General features: G+C 40.6%; 1 protein-coding gene across 2 annotated transcripts in view; it reads left to right on the top strand.

The window, feature by feature from the left end:
* Positions 1–19,661, top strand: part of LOC143021878 (uncharacterized) — a 36,631-nt gene extending 16,970 nt beyond the window's left edge. For both annotated transcript variants that reach the window (XM_076179671.1, XM_076179672.1), the window contains 3 exons: positions 11,135–11,293; positions 16,280–16,449; positions 17,572–19,661. In XM_076179671.1, the coding sequence (XP_076035786.1) occupies positions 11,135–11,293; positions 16,280–16,449; positions 17,572–17,698 (456 nt within the window). In that variant the 3' untranslated portion in view covers positions 17,699–19,661. The remainder of the gene's footprint in view (positions 1–11,134; positions 11,294–16,279; positions 16,450–17,571) is intronic.
* The last annotated feature ends 344 nt before the right edge of the window (positions 19,662–20,005 follow it).

The raw sequence follows: 20,005 nt of genomic DNA on the forward strand, positions 1-20,005 counted from the left end.
GCAGTTGAAGAAACTTTGGACTGTTGCTAGTATTTTGCTAGTGTGGGACGGTTTCTGTATCACTGTCTAGTAATAATAGAAGGGAACAGTTGCTGGTTGTTTGCTCTTCTTATGTAGATGGTGGAGGAAATATAGTTTGAGTTAATAAAAAGATCTTGGGCTCATTTGAGAAACAGTGTTAGTACATCAAAGTCTTGTCTCCAGATAGAAATAAGGGTGTTGATGAGTTTTAAAGCTGAGTGAAATTTTAGATTATGCTCTGATCTTGCAGGACCACCACAAATGAGTACCTGTCATTGGTCCTGGTGAGGAGGTATGAATGTTCTGGTTAATCTGTAAGAATTTAGTGAAAGACTTATGGATAGAGAGGTTCTAAGACAGCTGTTAGCAGTAGATAAGGATAGGGGGAAGGCTGTTGGTTTACCAGATTTTTTTGTGGAGAATGTAAAGCATATGTGTTAGTGAAGTTGGGGGTTCTTTGTGGGAGTAGGATTAGATTAGTGGTAAATAATATCTCAGTTGTTAATTGACTTGTAATAGAAGTAGAATCCAGGGTGATAGAGATAGAGAGAAGGGGAGCACAGGAATGGTAACGCCTGTCAACAACACTCCTCCTACTCTCTCCCTTCCTCTCCCTCACAACACTCCTCCATATTCCACATCATATCCCTCCTCCTATCTCTGCCTTATCTCCCTCTATGTGATATCTTTCCTCCACACTCCACCCTATATCCTCCCTCACCCTTCTTATCCCTACATGTACCAAAAAGATATTTTCCCTATATAAAACAGGTGGCTGAGTCAAAGCATATACCCACCCTTCACCCATCCAAAATTGCATTTATTGTACCTTCTGTCTTATCTCTTTGTGGGTGAGGAGGCATCCCTTCCCCCCCCCCCCCACCCACTGTTTTCAAAAATCAATGAGAAAGCCACTGAACCACTGCAGGGCCTGGTTCACCCCCACTGCTTCATTATATAGCAACCCTACCCTCTCATCCATTACAGAATTTACTGAGCAGACAAGAAAAGATCCCTTCAGCTGCTCATGCATTTAGAATTACTCTCCACTCAAACCTATCCCTAGCACTCTCCCTTTCCTGCTCAACAGACATTCCTCTTGCTTTGAGTGCACCTTTCACCCCATCCATTAAACTCATTCATGGCTGCCCCCTAGGTTTACTATATTCATCTCTTCCTTCCACAGTCTAATTGGTAGTCTTTCTTAACTTATTCTTTCCATGTGCTCAAAGCATTCCAGTATATTTTAATCAACCCTGTTTGCTGGCTCTCCACACCCTTTCTCTGCCTCACCTCTTCATTTCTTACTGTCCATCACTCTCTCTCTCTCTCTCTCTCTCTTTCTTTCTCTTTATCTTTCTCTTACCCTTTATGGGGTAGTCACTGTATTAATTTTTTGTAAATATAATTTTAAAGAATTTAGTCTCATATAAATTATATATATATATATATATATATATAGACCAGACTCGTTCAGCTCTCTTTTTTTCAGTGGAAATTATTTCCTATTCATAAAGAGATGGCTGATTGATTTTAACTTCTTGCCCTCTTAAACCAGCTGTGTGTCTCCACCATTTTGACTTATTATTGTCGAGGATGAAAGTGCTGGTTATCACCAATAAAGTACTCTTTCTTTACTACATGCATATACAGTACTCAAAGCATGGCTGTGGTAGTGACGGGTTGTGGAGGAGCTTGCTCCAGCCTCCACCATTGTTTACCATGGTTTTTTTGTGCACTTGTTGGGTTTATAGCTTTACTATGGGTAAGGTGAATTAGTTATACAGAATTTATCTATATAAACCAAGGGCTTTTTCTACCACCCTTCCTCCCTCTGACCTTAGCTCCTCATGGATGATGGGGCATTCCTGTATCCTGTCCACTGCCCTGGGTCAGAAGCAATGTAGGCAATAGTGAATGTACTGTCTTGTTAGATTATTGTTTTAGAAGGAATGGGGAAACAAACTAAGAATTGCCCACCGGGTAAGAATCTGTTTCTTCATATGTTGATGACTTCAGTACCCTAGCTTTTTTTTGGGGGGGGGGGGAGAGGGGAATCTTTGGATGTGAGAAAAATGTCAATACTTTATGAAATCTCAAACTGAATACTTAAAGTATGTAGGAAATCACTAGTGTACAAGAGCCATAGTTCTTGTGTATTCATTAAAAGAAGGAATAGTACCACATGGGTGGAAAAGGAATAATGTTGTAACTTCCATCATGTCATTGCTGTAGATAAAATGTTATTATTGCAAGCACTGAACCATGTGGAACTATGTTCATTATTTCTCTCCATCCTCACATCTTATCCTTTACTACTGTCCTCATGTATCTTCCCTTCAAGAAATCTTTCATCCATTCAAGTAGTTTGCCTCTTAGTCCTCCAACATGCTCCAATTTCCACATTAGTTGACTGTGAGGTACTTTGTCAAAAACCTTCTTTATGTCAGATTACACAAAGTCCACCCACAAATCTCTTGTAGCACATCAATTATTCTTGAGTAAAAGTTTAAAAGGTTCAGTACACAAAACCTTCTGGATCTGAAGCCAAACTGACTGTCTGCCAGAGTTCATTTCTTCAAGATATTTGGCTCAGTTGTATTGACCTTGTCCCACAGTATTTGGTGGTAGAGGACTTTTTAATTTAGTTTCTATAATTCCCATTATGTCTGGTTTTTCTAGTGCCAGATAATCATTCAATTCATTCAGTCCTGAAATCATTCCGTCTATGTTGGTATAAGCTATCTTTAATTTTTTCCTTTCTCGTCCTTTTCTGTCTACTTTGTATCCTTTTTCATGATATACCATTTTCTCAGCCTTAGGTCCACCACTAAAAAAAAAAAAAAAATTCTTTTCAGTCTCGGTTCTCTTTTAATTTTTTTTTCATTTGGTTCATTTCTAAGTTCCTTTTCATTCTATTTTTCTTCATCACTCGTTTCTTTTTTTATCCATACATTTTTGTAATGTTCACTATTTGCTAGTTTTGTTGTTCTAGATAGTACTTTCTCAGCTATCATTTGAGACCTAAGTTTTACTTTTAGTGGCCTATATTGTTTTTCCCATTCTATATGTTTCCTCAGTTTCTGTATATTTTATCCTTCCTCTTGAAGCTCTTTCAGAATTTCTTTAGCGATCTCTTTCTCCTCTTTTTCTTTCTGATATCAAGGAACATCATGTTTCTCATTAATACCATAGATTACCATAGACCAAATTTCCTTTCTCCTTAATTACCATTTCCATAGCATTTTCCTTGACTTGTTGCTCCACTATTTCTTTAAAAGAAGAGTTTTTATACTTTCCTTTTCTACTTTCCACTGTTTATTTCATGGTAATCATTTTCTTTGATCTTCTCTTCCACTTTCTTGGTCACTGCCTATATCTGATCCTTCATTTATTTATATCTTCATTTTTCAATCTTTCATTTTCTGCATTGATTAGTTCCTTTTTCAAATCATCTATATCCCTGTTAGTCTCTTTATTGGCCCTCCTTAGCAGGGCTACCTCTTTGTACATCACTTTATACTCACTTTTGAGTTCAATTATTTCACCTAATAAGTTGTTGATTTCTCTATTTCTCATATTTTTAAATCTGGGTTCTCTATTTCTATCTCCCAATACATAAGTTCCACCCTCTCAGTCAAAACCAGAAAATGAATTCTTTTCAAACCTTTGGTACATCTTCGGGGTTTCGTTCAGGCATGTCCTTTTGAGGATCACCCCCAGTGATGATTCCACCCTACTTATGTCCAGGCTTCTCTTCATTGGTTCTTTATTCCTGAAGTTGCTGTTATTTTCTTCCATTTTTAGAGTAACTGACCAAGAAAAAAAAAATAAAGACATAAAGACAGTTACATTTTTGGTCACTCGTAGTACACTTCTCCCTTCCTTCTTTTTAGTAAACACAACCAGGGCTGGTTTCAAATTCATCTGTCAATGAAGTGCTGCTTAGCACTTTGGAGCTTTGGACCTTCTTTTCATACGTCTTACTTCAACTGCTGCTGGAATGTGTGTCATCTAGTTGTATTATATGGGAAGGGGAGCCTGTGTTCAGGTGGTGTGTGTGATTCACCTTTTTTTTTTTTTTTTTTTTTTTCATCTTGGTCTTTGGATCAACTCCGTCTGGGGGTATTGGCTGCATGTTATTGTGGCAAAGTAGCATGCAGTTGATACTTTAGGGTCTATATGGTTTGCCCCTATGGGCCAGAGCCACACATCATTTTGTCTGTGATAGAGGAAAACTCTGTTCATAGAGAAATGATGACACTTTTATACTACGACTATCCCTCCCTTGTTACTGTCCTGTACCATTTCTCTATATATTCATTTCCTTTTTTCGCCGACCCTGTGGTGGGGGAAGAGAATGCTACCACCAAGTCTTTCTACTTGAGTTGTAAAAGGCGACAAAATACGGGAAGGGGGATGGGATTAGGAGTCCTACTACCTGTAGCCCCAAAAAGGGACATTCCTAAAAAAAGAAGAAAAGGCACAAGGGGGTCTGGGAGTTTTCCAACCAGAACCCTAAGGTTTGAGTCTTTTAATGTGCGTGGATGTGGTACAGATGAGAGTAAAAGGGAAGAGATAGGCAGTATGTTTGTGAGAAGAAAGATGGATGTGCTGGCTTTGATTGAAACTAAAATGAAAGGAAAGGGCAACTGTGAGTTTGTGAGTGTAGCTGGGAGGTACTCAGGAGTGAAGAGGGGATGAGGGAGAGAAGGGTGGCTATACTAATAAGTGGAGAGATAAGTAAGCAGGTAGTGGAGTGGAAGGAGGTTTCATCAAGGTTGATGTGGATGAAGGTGAAGCTGGGAAGGGAGATGTGGGTTTTTGTAAGTGTGTATGGACCTGGTAGTGAGAAGAGTGTAGAGGAAATGGAGGCTTTTTGGGTAGATATGAGTGCATAGAGGGATTAGGGAGAAATATCAATGTAGTAGTATTGGGAGACCTTAATGCTAGGGTAGGAAATGAACCAATAGACAGAGTGATTGGGAAATATGGAGTTCCAGGTAAAAATCATAGTGGAGAAATGATGGTGGAGATGTGTCTTGAAAGAGAGTTGATGATAGCAAATACAGTGTTTTGGAAGAAAGTCAAGCATAAGTACACATGGGAGAGGGTGGTGGATGGAAGGGTGGTTGATAAAGTGTTAATGGACTATATAGTGGTGACCAGGAGTATGGTAGGAAGAGTTAAGGATGTACATGTTCTAAGAGGAGAGAGTGGGGGAATATCAGATCATTTTCTGGTGGAAGGTAAAGTGAGAGTGGAGAATAGGTGGAGAAAGAGGAAAAGGGCAGAAGGTAGGGAGGTACTTAAAGTGAACTGCTTAAATGAGAAAAAAGAGGAGAATGAGTATAAGAAGAAGCTGAAAGAAGAGTGGGAAGGAGTAAAGGATAGAGTAGAACTAGGAGTGGAGGAGGAATGGGGATGGTTCAAGGAGGGAGTCATAAGGTGTGCAAAAATGGTGTGTGGAACAAGGAGGGCGGGAGGAAATAGAAGGAAGGATAGTGAGTGGTGGGATGAGGAAGCAAAGAAATGTGTAGAAGAGAAGAAGCAGGCATTCATAGATTGGCTACAAATTAGGACGAGGGAATCGTATGAGAGGTACAAAGTAAAGAGAAGGGAAGTTAAGCATAATATAAAAGAAGCAAAGAGGAGAGCAGATGTAAAATAGGGTAAGAGTATGACAGAAAATTTTGAAATCGGTAAAAAGATGTTTTGTAAGGAAATTAAAAGAGAAAGAGGAGGTGAATCAAGTAGAGAAGAAAAGGTAAAAGGTGCAGATGGAGAGATGATAATGGAAGAGAAGGCAGTGAGAGGAAGGTGGGCAGAGTATTTTAGGGAATTGCTAAATGTGAAGGAGGATAGGGAGGGAAAGGTAGTTGCAGTGGGAAGCACTAAGAAAATGAGAGTGATGAGTGAGGAAAATGGAGGAGAAATAGGAAAGGATGAAGTGAAAGCAGCTGTTAAGATGATGAGAGCAGGTAAGGCACCTGGTCTGGATGGATGCCATGCAGAATGTCTGAAGAAAGGAGGTACAGTTATGGTGGACCGGCTGGTGAGGTTATTTAATGTTTGTTTAAGAGAGGGTAGAGTGCCAGAAGACTGGAGGAGTGCCTGTATAGTTCCGCTTTACAAAGGAAAGGGGGACGAGTGTGAATGTAGTAGTTTCAGAGGGATTAGCTTGTTGAGTGTAGTTGGGAAGGCTTATTGGAGGGTCTTGATTGAGAGGATTAGGAGAGGAACAGAGGGAGTAATTGGTGAGGAACAGTGGTTTAGGACAGGTAGGGGTTGTGTAGATCAGATCTTTGTGAGAAAGCTATAGGAAAGGGTAAGGATTTTTTTTTTGGGGGGGGGCTTTTATGGATCTGGAAAAGGCTTATGACATGGTAGACAGGAAGGCACTGTGGGAGGTACTGCAGATATATGGGATAGGAGGAAAGCTGTTAAGAGCAGTCAAGAGTTTTTATGAGAGTAGTAGAGCTTGTGTTAGGATTAGAAATGGAGAGTGAATGGTTTGAGGTAAAGGTGGGACTTGGTCAGGGATGTGTTATGTCGCCCATGCTGTTCAATCTTTACATGGATGGGGTGGTGCAAGAGGTGAATGCAAGGGTAGTGGGACAGGGGTTGGAGATGATTAAAGAAAATGAAGAAAAGTGGTAGGTGAGTCAGTTATTGTTTGTGGACGACACTGCACTTGTAGCAGGATCAGAGGAGGAATTGAGGAAGTTAGTGACAGAGTTTGAGAAGGTGTGTAAAAGAAGGAAGCTGAAGATAAATGTGGGCAAAAGTAAGGTGATGAGATGTACAAGGGGACAGAGTGACAGCAGGCTGGAAGTGAGCATTAACCCCTTCCATACGGTGACGCCTATGTAGGCGTCATGAGGAGCAAGTGGGTACGTGAGGATGCCGATGTCGGCGTCTTGATTATATTTATTGTAGTTGTACCTGCGTGACCCCCATACTATGTAAACTGGCTTCTTCATATTTTCTATGGTTATCAAACTTCATGGGTGAAAGAGAGAACGATCGATACAGCGGTGACTATTTTTTATAATGCGAGTATTATGACGCAACATCGTACGTCTGGCAGCTAATGCTGCCCGCAAGATTTTGGACCGGAGTGAAGTGGTTAAGGGTGAAAGACTGGAGGAAGCGGATAGTTTTAGATACTTGGGTGTGAATGTGGCAGGAAAGGGAGTAGTGGGGGTGGAGGTAGAATATAGATTGAGAGAAATGAGTAAATGTCTTGGTGGATTGAAAAGTGTAATGAGAAATAGACATTTGGGAATGGATGATAAGAGGAGGTTATATGAAGGAGTGATTGTGCCAACAGCATTGTACCGGGCAGAAACATGGAACATGAGAGAGGAAGAGAGGAGTTTGAATGTGTTTGAGATGAAATGTCTGAGAAGTATGATAGGGGTTACTAGGCTAGATAGAGTGAGAAATGAGGAGGTGAGGAGAACAGGGGTGGAAAGGGAACCTGGAGATAGGGTTGATGAAAGAGTATTGGGATGGTTTGGACACATGGAAAGAATGAGTGAAGAAAGATTAGTAAAAGAAGTGTGGAAGGTAGAGGTGGAAGGAGTGAATATGAGGGGACGTCTTAGGATGAGATGGATGGATGGGGTGAAAGGGGCATTACAAAAGAGAGGAATGTCTGTGGAGGAAGGATGGGAGAGGACAGAAGATAGGGGTGAATGGAGAGGGGTTGTGTATAGATGATGCTGTGATGCATGAGGGGGAGTGGGTGGAGGATGGGGGATGAGGAAGTATGTATGAGAAAAAAATTGACACAGCCCGAAGGGATTTCTCCCTGTCTTCTCTTTTTCTGCATGGGGGGATGGAGAGGGGGGGTCGCCAAATTTATGAAGCGGCCTTGCTGTGGATGTGCTGTCTTGTGACACTGCTTCTGACTCAGGGCAGTGGACAGGATGCAGGGATGACCCGTCATCCAGGAGGTGCAAAGATAAGAGGGAGGGTGGAGGGTAGTTGAATATATAGGAAATGGAATGGGTGGGAGTGGTTTCTATTGCCTTTTTCTTTTTTTGCTACCCCCCGTGTAGTGGGAAAAAGCCTTTGGTATATTTATGTATGTCTTTGGATCACATGTTGGACTCATGAATGACAGCTGTTTCCCTCCCAGAAGAGAGCTCAGAGCTTGTATGACTGATCTTTGGGTAATGCTGTGACCTTACACGCACCCCCCCCCCAACTCCCCACCCATGAGAGTTGGAGTAATGACTCGAAGCGCAGCGATACTGAAATCATTTCAGCCCTGAGCAGGATTTGGCTACCTCCCCCTTACAAGGGAGGTAGCCAAAAAAACAAAGGCATAAAGACCATTCCCACCCATTCCATTCCTAATACACTCCACTCTCCTCCACCCTCTACCCTTCCTCTTATCTTGGCACCTCCTGGATGACATCTCATCTCTGCATCTTGTCCACTGCCCTGGGTCAGAAGCAATGTTGCAAGACACAGCACATCCACAGCAAGGCCATTTCATAAAATCAGTAACCCCCCTCCCTCTCTGTCCCCCCATGCAGAAAAGGAAAAGACAGAAATCCCTTCAGTCTGCGTCAAAATTTTTTCACACATACTACCTCATCCCCCCATCCCCCACCCATTCCTCCTCATACATCACAACCTCATCCATATAAAGCCATTCTCCATTCACCCCTATCTTCTGTCCTCTCCCATCCTTCCTCCACAGACATTCCCCTCTTCCCTAAAGCCCCTTTTACGCCATCCAACCATCTCATCCTAGGTTGCCCTCTCATGTTCACTCCCACCTTTTCTGCCTTCCACAGTCCTTCTTCACTCATTCTTTCCATGTGTCCAAACCATCCCAACACTCTATCATCCACCCCATCTCCCAACTCCCTTACCACCCCCGTTTACCTCCTCGCCTCCTCATTTCTCACTCTATCCAGCCTAGTAACCCCTATCATACATCTCAGACACCTCATCTCAAACACATTCAAACTCCTCTCTTCCTCTCTTATGTTACATGTTGCTCCATACAGTGCTGTTGGCACAATCACTCCTTTATACAATCTCCTCTTAGCATCCATTCCCAAATGTCTATTTCTTATTACACTTTTTAATCCACAAAGGCACTCACTTCTCTCAATCTATATTCTACCACCTCCACTCCCTTTCCTGCCACATTCGCACCCAAGTACCTAAAAATATCCACTTCCTCCAGTCTCTCTCCCTTAATGCTCACTTCCAGTCTGCTGCTACTTTCACCCCTTGTACATCTCATCACCTTACTTTTACCCACATTTATCTTCAAGTTCCTTCTTTCACATACTCTCCCAAACTAATTTCCTCAATCCCTCCTCTGATCTTGCTACAAGCGCAGTGTCGTCCTCAAAGAACAGCTGGTTCACCTCCTATTTTTCTCCATTTTTTTTAACCATCTCCAATCCCTGACCCACCATCTTTGCATTTACCTCTCACACCACCTCAACCATGTATAAATTGAACAGCCAGGGCGACATAACACATCCCTGATGAAGTCCTACCTTTACGTTGAACCACTCACTCTCCATTTCTAATCCTGACACAGGCTCTACTACTCTCATAAAAAGTCTTGACTGCTCCTAAAAGCTTTCCTCCTATCCCATATATCTGCAAAACCTCCCACAGTGCCTTCCTGTCTACCCAGTCATAAGCATTTTCCAGATCCATAAAAGCCCAAAAAACATCCTTACCTTTTCCTATAGCTTTCTCATATATCTGTCTTACCACAAAAATCTGATCTTCGCAACATCTACCTGTCCTAAATCCACACTGTTCCTCACCAATTACTCCCTCTATTCCTCTCCTAATCCTCTCAATCAAGATCCTCCCATAAGCCTTCTCAACTACACTCTCTCTCCTTAGAACATGCACATCCTTAACTCATCCTATTATACTCCCCTCTACCACTACATAGTCCATTAATGCTCTATCTACCACCCATCCACCACCCTCTCCCATGTGTACTTATGCTTGACTTTCTTCCAAAACAATGTATTTGCTATCATCAACTCTCTTTCTAGACACATCTTCACCATCAACTCTCCACTATGATTCTTTCCTGGAACTCCACATTTCCCAACCACTCAGTCTATTGGTTCCTTTCCTACCCTAGCATTAAGGTCTCCCAATACTAATACATTGATGTTCCTCCCTAATCCCTCTATGCATTCATTTAAATCTATCCAGAAAGCCTTCCTTTCTACACTCTTCTCACTACCAGGCCCATATGCACTTACAAAACCCACATCTCCTTTCCCAGTTTCACCTTCATCCACATTAACCTTGAAGAAACCTCCTTCCACTCCACTACATGTTTACCTATTTATTCACTTACTAGTATAGCCACCCCTTCTCTCCCTTGTCCTCTCTTCACTCCTGAGAACCTCCCAACTACACTCCCAAACTCACACTCACCCTTCCCTTTCAACTTAGTTTCACTCAATGCCAACACATCCATCTTTCTTCTCACAAACATACTACCTATCTCTTCCCTTTTACTCTCATCTGTACCACATCCACGCACATTAAAAGACTCAAACCTTAGGGTACTGGTTGGAAAACTCCTAGACCCTCTTATGCCTTTACTTTTTTAGGAATGTCCCCTGTGGGGCTACAGGGAGATGGATGCCTAATCCCAATCCCTGTCCCGTTTTTCTCGCCTCTTACGATCCAAGTGGGAATACATGGTGGTAGCATTCTTTTCCCCCACCACAGGGTAGGCAAAACAAGGAAATGAATATTCAGAGAAATGGTAAAGGACAGCAACAAGGGGTTGGGGGGCAGCATAATGGAGGGACAGTAGCAGTATAATAAAAGTGTCATCATTTCTCTGTGAGCAGAGTCCTCCTCTATCACAGACAAATGATATGTGGCTCTGGTCCGTAGGGGCACCCCAGATAGACCCTAAAGTATCAACTGCATGCTACTTTGTCCCAACAACATGCAGCAACATCCAGCCAATACACCATGTATATTGTTTATGACTCCACATAATGACATTTATGATTATAGTTGATATTATCTGATAACTAATTCATACTGGAGCAAAGGATAACCACATTTTTTATTTATCAATTTGTAGGGGTGCAACAAGATGTTCCGTGATAATTCTGCAATGCGCAAACATTTACACACCCATGGCCCAAGAGTTCATGTATGTGCAGAATGTGGAAAAGCATTTGTTGAATCTTCAAAGCTAAAAAGACATCAGCTTGTTCACACTGGGGAAAAACCCTTCCAGGTAAGTTTTGTGTTTATTTATCTCAAAGAATCTCTGATCACTTATGGGTACCTGTATGTGTCAGCCCTTCAAGATGAATATCAAAGCTGCCCATTTTCAAGGCCAATCATCTCCCTCACTCCCATCAACGGGTGCTGTCCCATCAAGCAGGGGAGTACAAAAGATTGGAGTGAATGGAAAGTGGTTGTAAATAGATGAAGAAATGATGCAGGGGTGTTGTTCTTGTCTGATCTGTAAATTTTTGGGGGTGGATGAGGTGGGTGCCACCATAAAATGAAGTAGTGGTAGTAAACCAGTTCTAACTGTTGGGCTCTGGTGTGGAAGTGCTGTGTCTTGCTGTATTGCCTCTGACTCAGGTTGTGTGGTGGGTGACAGGGATGACCCTTCATCCACAAAGTGCTGTGATGAGAAAGGCAATGAATAAGTTTTGGATGAGGGGTGTAGAGTGGATGTATGCTTTGTCATGGCCATCTCCAAATAAGGGGGAGGAAGAGCCCTTTGGTGAGAGTAAGAGAGAATGTGTGTGTGTGTGTGTGATCCATCTCTTACTCTCCAGTTTATCATATCTAGCCTCAAATTTATACAGTTCCAACTTAGTCTATATACTTGATTTCTAATTATCATATTTAGATTGGAATTCATGTATTGTTCCCTCTTAAACTATACCTTCTAAATTATTCTAAATATTTATGCATATATAAAAAAAAAAATTATATCATTTAGACACGTAGTCTTTATTAACCTCTTCAATTCGAGTAAAATTTTGCTGGTAGAATCAGCTGCCTGATGCATGATGATTGGATAATACATCACAATACTTGTGTTATGAAATATAAAGTTACAGCTGTATTACTTGTTCTATTTCATTTTTTATGTCAATAACCACAGAAAATATACATACATACATATATCAAGGCTTTTTCCCCATTGCTAGGGAGGTAGCCAAAAAGGAAAAGGCATAAAATCATTCCCACCCATTCCATTCCTGAAAACACTCCACACCCCTCCACCCTCCCTCCCATCTTAGCACCTCCTAGATGACGGGTCATCCCTGCACCCTGTCCACTGCCCTGGGTCAGAAGCAGTGTCGCAAGACACAGCACATCCACAGCAAGGCCGTTTCATTAAATTGGCGACCCCAACCCCCCCTCTCCGTCCCCCCATATGAAGGAGAGGACGGGGAGAAATCCCTTCGGGCTGCGTCTAAATTTTGCTCACACACACTACCTCACCCCCCATCCCCCCGTCCATTCCACCTCATGCATCACAACATCTTCCATATACAACCATTCTCCATTCACCCCTGTCTTCTGTCCTCTCCCGTCCTTCCTCAACAGACATTCCCCTCTTCCCCAAAGCCCCCTTCACCCCATCCATCCATCTCATCCTAGGACGTCCCCTCATGTTCACTTCCTCCACATCTGCCTTCCATACCTCCTTTACTAGTCTTTCTTCACTCATTCTTTCCATGTGTCCAAACCATCCTAATACTCTTTCATCAACCCTATCTCCCAGCTCCCTTTCCACCCCTGTTCTCCTCCTCACCTCATTTCTCACTCTGTCCAGCCTAGTAACCCCCATCATACTTCTCAGACACTTCATCTCAAACACATTCAAGCTCCTTCTCTCTTCCTCTCTTACGTTCCATGTTTCTGCTTCATACAGTGCTGTTGGCACAATCACTTCTTCATACAGTCTCCTCTTAGCATCCATTCCCAAATATCTATTCCTCATTACACTTTTTAATCCACCAAGGCATTTACTCGCTTCTCTCAATCTACATTCTACCACCACCTTTACTCCACCTTTTCCTGCCACATTTGCACCCAAGTATCTAAAACTATCCACTTCCTCCAGTTGCTCTCCCTTAATGCTCACTTCCAGATTACTGCCACTTTCACCCCTTGTACATCTCATCACCTTACTTTTACCCACATTTATCTTCAGCTCTCTTCTATCACACACTCTCCCAAACTCTGTCACCAACTTCCTCAATCCCTCCTCCGATCCTGCCACAAGCGCAGTGTCGTCCACATTTCCCAACCACTCCATCAATTGGATCCTTTCCTACCCTAGCATTAAGGTCTCCCAGTACTATTACATTTACACTTCTCCCTAAACCCTCTATGCACTCATTTAAATCTATCCAAAAGGCCTCCCTTTCTTCTACACTCTTCTCACTGCCAGGCCCATATGCACTTACAAAAACCCACATCTCCCTTCCCAGTTTCACCTTCATCCACATTATCCTTGAGGAAATCTCCCTCCACTCCACTACACGTTTACCTATCTATTCACTTACTAGTATAGCCACCCCTTCCCTCCCTCGCCCTCTCTTCACTCCTGATAACCTCCCACTTACACTCCCAAACTTACAATCGCCCTTCCCTTTCAGCTTAATTTCACTCAAAGCCAACACATCCATCTTTCTTCTCACAACCATACTACCTATCTCTTCCCTTTTACTCTCATCTGTACCACATCCACGCACATTAAAAGACCCAAACCTTAGGGTGCTGCTCCGAGAACTTCCAGACCCTCATATGCCTTTGCCTTTACTTTTAGGAATGTGCCCTGTGGGGCTACAAGGAGAAGGATGCCTAGTCCCAATCCCCGTCCCTTTCTTCTCGCCTCTTACAATCCCAGTGGGAATACTTGGTGGCAATATTCTTTTCCCCCACCACAGGGGGGAAAATATGATCAAGCCAATTCACAGAATATGGTGGTCACTCGGCTACTACAAAATAAATATAAACAAGATGCCAACGCTGGCATCCTCGTATACTCTCTTGTGCCTCACTCCTACATAGGCATCATCATATGGAAAGGGTTAATTTGTTCTCATGAGCTTATAAAGCCCTCCCATCCTTTATCAAGAGATCTCTTCTGGCATTGTAATCTATATCTCTTAGTGACCTGGATACTGTAATCAAATAACCTCTTTCTCTTTGATCTTTCAAAGTTGGCAAACCCAGTTTATTTTTCCTTGTATGGTTTATCTACCAGGTTGGGAGCCAGTTTGAATGCAGCCCTTTGTATTCTCTTGATCTTGCTTATATCCTTCACTCTTTGTGAGGACCATACCCATGACATGTATTCCAGTATTGGATGGACCAGGGTTTTGATGAGTTTTTTCATCTCTTCATCCATATAGTGAAAAGCCATTTTAATCTTCTACTGAAGTTAGTACGTCTCTCCCACAATCTTACTAATATGTTTAGTAGGGGACAGGTATTTTTATGAATTCACTCCCCAAGGAATAGTTTAGAAATAGTCATTTGCAGCTATTGCTTTATTTCTGTTTTCTTTGTACCTCTCATATGATTCATCCTATTTTGTAACCAATCTGTGAATGGTTGTTTCTTCTTTTCTACAACCTTCTTTGCATCATCATCCCACCACTCTCTACCCTTCTATTTCCTCCTATCCCCCTTGTTCCACACACCATCTTTGCACACCTTGTGACTCCCTCCTTGAAACATCCCCTTTCCTCCTCCACTCCTAGTTGTACTCTATCCTTCACTCCCTCCCACTCCTATCTCAGTTTCTTCTTGTACTCCTTTCTCAGTTAAGCATTTTACTCTAAGCTCCTCCCTATGTTCTGTCCTTTTCCTCTTTCTCCATCTATCCTCCACTCTCAAATTACCATCCACCAAAAAATTATCTGATATTCCTCCAGTCTCTCCCCTTAGAACATGTACATCCAGAGCTCTTCCTACTCTTCTGGTTACCATACTATATAGTCCATTAAAGCCCTATCTACCACCCTTCCATCCACCATCCTCTCTCATGTGCACTTATACTTGGCTTTCTTCCTAAACACTGTATTTGCTATCATCAACACTAGACACATCACCATCATTTCTCCACTACAATTTTTTCCTGGAACTCCACACTTCCCAATCACTGTCTGTTGGTTCATGTCCTACCCTAGCATTGGGATCTCTCAATACCACTACATCAATATTTCTCCCTAAACCCTGTATGCATTCATTTAAATCAATAAAAAATCCCTTTCCTTGTATGTAAAAACATAAAAAGTGTAAATACACATGACATTTCAGATCTGAAGCCAAACTGACTATCTGCCAGAATGTTCATTTCTTCAAGATATTTGGTCAATTGATGTTTTACAACCCTTTCACATAATTTCACTATTGTGTAGGTCAGTGATACTGGCCTATAATGTAGTGGTGTCTCCTTACTTCTACCTTTGTGAATTGGTAGAACATTAGCCCTTTTCCAATCAAATGTCTTCTTTTAAAGAACATTCTTCAAGTATCCAGTTTGAGATCCCTTTAGGTCCTGAAGCTTTTGTCACATCCAGTGATCCCAAAAGTTGTATCTATTTACCTAATTGTAGTATACAGGAAAGGAGCAATGCTCATTGGGTCATGTCTCCTATTCTCTAATATACCTAGACTCAAACTCATGTACGGTTCCAACTTAATCTATCTTTGATTTCCAATTATATTTAGATTTGAACTTGTGTATTGTTTGAGCTTGGGCTATATCACCTTCTAAGTTATTCCACATATTTATACATCTATATGGAAAACTGTATTTCTTCTCGTCCTTTTGACATGTATGTGTGTGTGTTTGCATACATGTGTGCAAGTTGTTCAGTGGTGGTGGGCACAAGCTTTGCCTGGGCCCTGCAATGCATGAAATGTATCTTGGTGCACTTCATTTGGACTTTTTATCCATGGTGATGGGATACGAGGAGTGGTATGAATGTTTTGTGATGTGGGTTGCTTTGACTTGCCCCTCTCCCCTCCCCATATGACCAGAGAATTGAGGACCTTGTACACGTACATACATTATTTGGAAATGATTGTGATTCATGCTTTGATGTATGATCTCAGTAATAAACGTGTGAAGGTACTTCAACATACTTAAGCAAGTAGCCTACTTCATTGTTTAAAACTAATAAATATTTCTCTAGCTCAGTGTTTTTCACTTAAACATTACTCTTCTTCCTTACAGTGTACATTTGAAGGTTGTGGCAAAAGGTTTTCTCTCGATTTCAATCTCCGAACACATGTGCGAATTCACACAGGTGACCGGCCGTATGTTTGTCCCTTTGATGGCTGCAATAAAAAATTTGCCCAGAGTACCAATTTAAAATCACATATCCTCACCCATGCTAAAGCAAAGTAAGTATAGATGTGTGTGTTTTATTTTGATTGAAAGAAATCTACTCTTCATGCAGCATGAATATGCTGCCATATTTGCATAATGTACAATTACTACAGTTAATCACTACTGTATATATATGCCAGGACAGAGATCGATATTTTTATTGTTATTATTATCATTACAACTATATTATTTGGATGTCTGTCAAAGAAGTGTAAAAGGCAAAAGATAGTTATGAATAGAGAGTGGTTGTAAATGGATAAAGAAATATGGCCCAAAGGTATTTCTTTTTGTCTACTCTGCATATTTTGCGAGTAGAGGAGAAGGGGTAGGGGTTGCTTTGTAATAAAATGGTGGGGAAACAATTTGGCTGTTGGACCCTACAGTGGAGGTGATGTGGTATGGGGCATGGGTGACCCTTTATCCACAAAGAACTAAGATGGGAAGGACAACAAGTAAGTTTTTGGATAGGTGTATGCTACTCCCCTTAAACCTCTTCAGTACGAATCAAATTCTCATGAGTAGCATTAGCCCCCTGATGTATGATGATTTGATGATGCATCACAATACTCACATTATAAAATATAAAGTTACATCTGCATTAGTTATTCTCTTTCACTGAATATTAATAACCACAGAAAATGTGATCAAGCCAGTTTACAGAATATGGGGGTCACTCAGCCACAACTGCAAAATAAATATAAACAAGACTCCAATGCTGGGATCCTTATATACCCACTTGCACCTCATGACGCCCACGTAGGCATCATCGTATGGAAGGGGTTAAATAGGAGAAAGGGTCTTTTGGTACATACATGTATGTACATACATTTTACAGACTTGAGTAATTTCTCCCAGCTTCCTATGTTGTGAATACCTGCCATTAAATCTTTCATATCCATGAGATCATATGCCTTCTCTATATCCATTATTATACTTTGTTGGTGATGTTTATATACTATTGTACTTTGTGGCATTTCAATGATTTGTAATTTTTATAGTCAGCAATTTTCAGAGGAAATGGTTAATGAAATGTGGATATATATTGTAATCTTTGCAAATGGTTGATCATTGTAGTGGTTTCAAGTTTAAAATTATCTGAAATTCTTAACCATCTCTAATTGATATATTTGTTATAGGAACAATATGAGAGCAGCAGCCAATACTACCCCTCAATATGAAACAGATTACAACTCGAGTCAACAATATGTTCAAGTTGAGATGCCCTCTCCAGATGATCAACAATTCGTCATTTATACCAGCTAATACATGGCTAGGAGTGAACGGGATTGTAGACTCAAGGGGAATGACAGAACATTCAGTGCACTGCCCTTTTTCTATGATGTTGTGGGAATGGTGAGAACATTGTGAGCAACACATAGTTTGAGATCATTGCATCCAACTGTACAGAGGGAAATGTGTTCGAATGAATGATTATTGAAAGCAGTCCCTAAGTAATTAATATGGCTGACATGATAGATTTACCCAGATGTGGGTAGTATTTTTACCAATCTACCATTTGATAAGGAAACTGGTTTTGAAGGAGATGGAAAGGAAGCAGGCAATCTATACAGACCATTTAAAGGTTTAATAAGACTTTCAGAAGTGTGAAGTTTCTGATTGCTGAAGACTTGCCATCTTCTTGTAGTAGGCACTTGCAGACCCAGTTAATGGTATGCAAAAGGCTGATATTGTTTATGTGTGTTTGTCTTGATATTCCTTTGGCTAGCTACAAGCACCGAATATCTTGTTTTAAACTGTGGTGATGAGTGGTCAGTGACAGTAGGGAGAGCTCATCAAGAGGCTTACCAACAACCCTGTGTTACTAGAAAAAGTTGTATAAATTCAATAGATTCAGTAACAAAACAAATCTCATGCTTATTAGAAAATAAAGCAGGAAGTCTTTCATTACTTAAGAGATACAGTTGCAGTACCAACTGAATTTGAAAAAAAGGAAAACAAAAACCTAGATAGAAAAGTTTTGTTGTAAAAAAACATATATATATATATACAAAAAAATGGTACTATACAATAAGCTAAGCTTACCTTGGAAGAATATTTGCATTTTTGTGCTTGCTCTACTGGTCACTGCCTCATACTTGAATCACACTGAGTTTTGACATAAGTTCAGCTTGTTTGTGCATTGTTTAGGTTGAACTCGAGTACCGGCTTACATTATACTGTGTAGGACTCCTTTTATATAGTCATCACAATAATTATTTCTTATCAAACCCATTCCAAAAAACAGATAAGAAGCCAAGATTTATAATTATCAATAGAAATTGTTAAAGGATTTCTCTTGCAATAAGTATCCTTTCTTCTGTGTAAGTGTAGATGATTGGTTGTAATAATTTGATACAGAGTGTGATGTGGGATTGTGTTGAAAGCTCTGAATGGGTGGCTAGGCGTTAACTGTGTGATGCATGTAATACTGAATGTATACTTAGAACATCTGCTCTTCAATTTTTTTCTTGAAAAGAAAAGTTGTATTACACTGTAAACCAAAGTTTTGGTTTGTCAAATGCCATGAATCTTTATTTTTTTATTGCTCTTACTCTCATATTGATAAAGGTGTAGGAGTTTTATTATTGGTATATTTTTATAAGTTTTGATCATCTTAGCTACAAGCCATCCACAGATTGTAAATACATCTTGGTACATGGAATCTACAAAATCTCTTTTTTTTGAAGATTGCAGGATTTATTGTTTTGTGGTAAAGGCTTGGATAATGCATACATATTCTTAGCTTTATTTAGCTGTTGTTTATCGGTTTGAGTGATGTATGGAGAAGGTATTTTATGTGTAGATGTTTTGCATACAAGATCTGATGGCTGAAAATGTTTAATATAGCAAGTGAATTAACATTGGTTTATGCTGAAGGTGTCATTTGTAGTTCTGATTGGTATTAGTTAAGACCTTTTGTAGCAGGAAAGAAAAAAATAATCCTAAACAATTCCAACTTGAACTCAAGGAAACTATTGTGGCAGTTTAATTCTCAGTTGCAGAATCAGGAGTTTTATAATATTATAAAGTACGGAAATGTATTTGTAAAGTGATTCACATGACCAAGGTGATGCTGCTGAAAGGTTTGCATTGAGTTTTTACATGGGAGAACCACAGTTCAAGTTGTATATGTGCCACCTCTAGCCTTAGGCCAACAAAGGAATAAGTACGAACATTTATCACAAGGTTTGGATGGCATTAATCGGAATAAATCTTTTCTTAAACATATGGGAGTTTATCTTGTTCACCTATATTGTGCAAAAATATTTACTGAAATCCTGTAGTTTACTGCATGTTATTGTGGGGTTAAAAGCTGCTTGGTAGCATGTAGCTGATACTTTAGGGTCTATAAGGCAGAGCCACACATAATTTTTTTCTGTGATAGAGAAAATATCTATTTATAGGTACATGATGCTAATTTGTTATACTGCAACTGTCCCTCCATTATGCTGTCCCGCAACTCTTAATACTATCTTGTAATTTCCTTTTTTGCCGAACCCTGTGGTAAGGGGGAGAGAATACGGACACCGAGTGTTCCTGCTTGAGTCATAAAAGGAGACAAACACAGGA

The sequence above is a fragment of the Oratosquilla oratoria genome, chromosome 43, assembly GCF_046742065.1.
Source record: "Oratosquilla oratoria isolate Oo_2021 chromosome 43, ASM4674206v1, whole genome shotgun sequence".
Lineage (NCBI taxonomy): Eukaryota > Metazoa > Arthropoda > Malacostraca > Stomatopoda > Squillidae > Oratosquilla > Oratosquilla oratoria.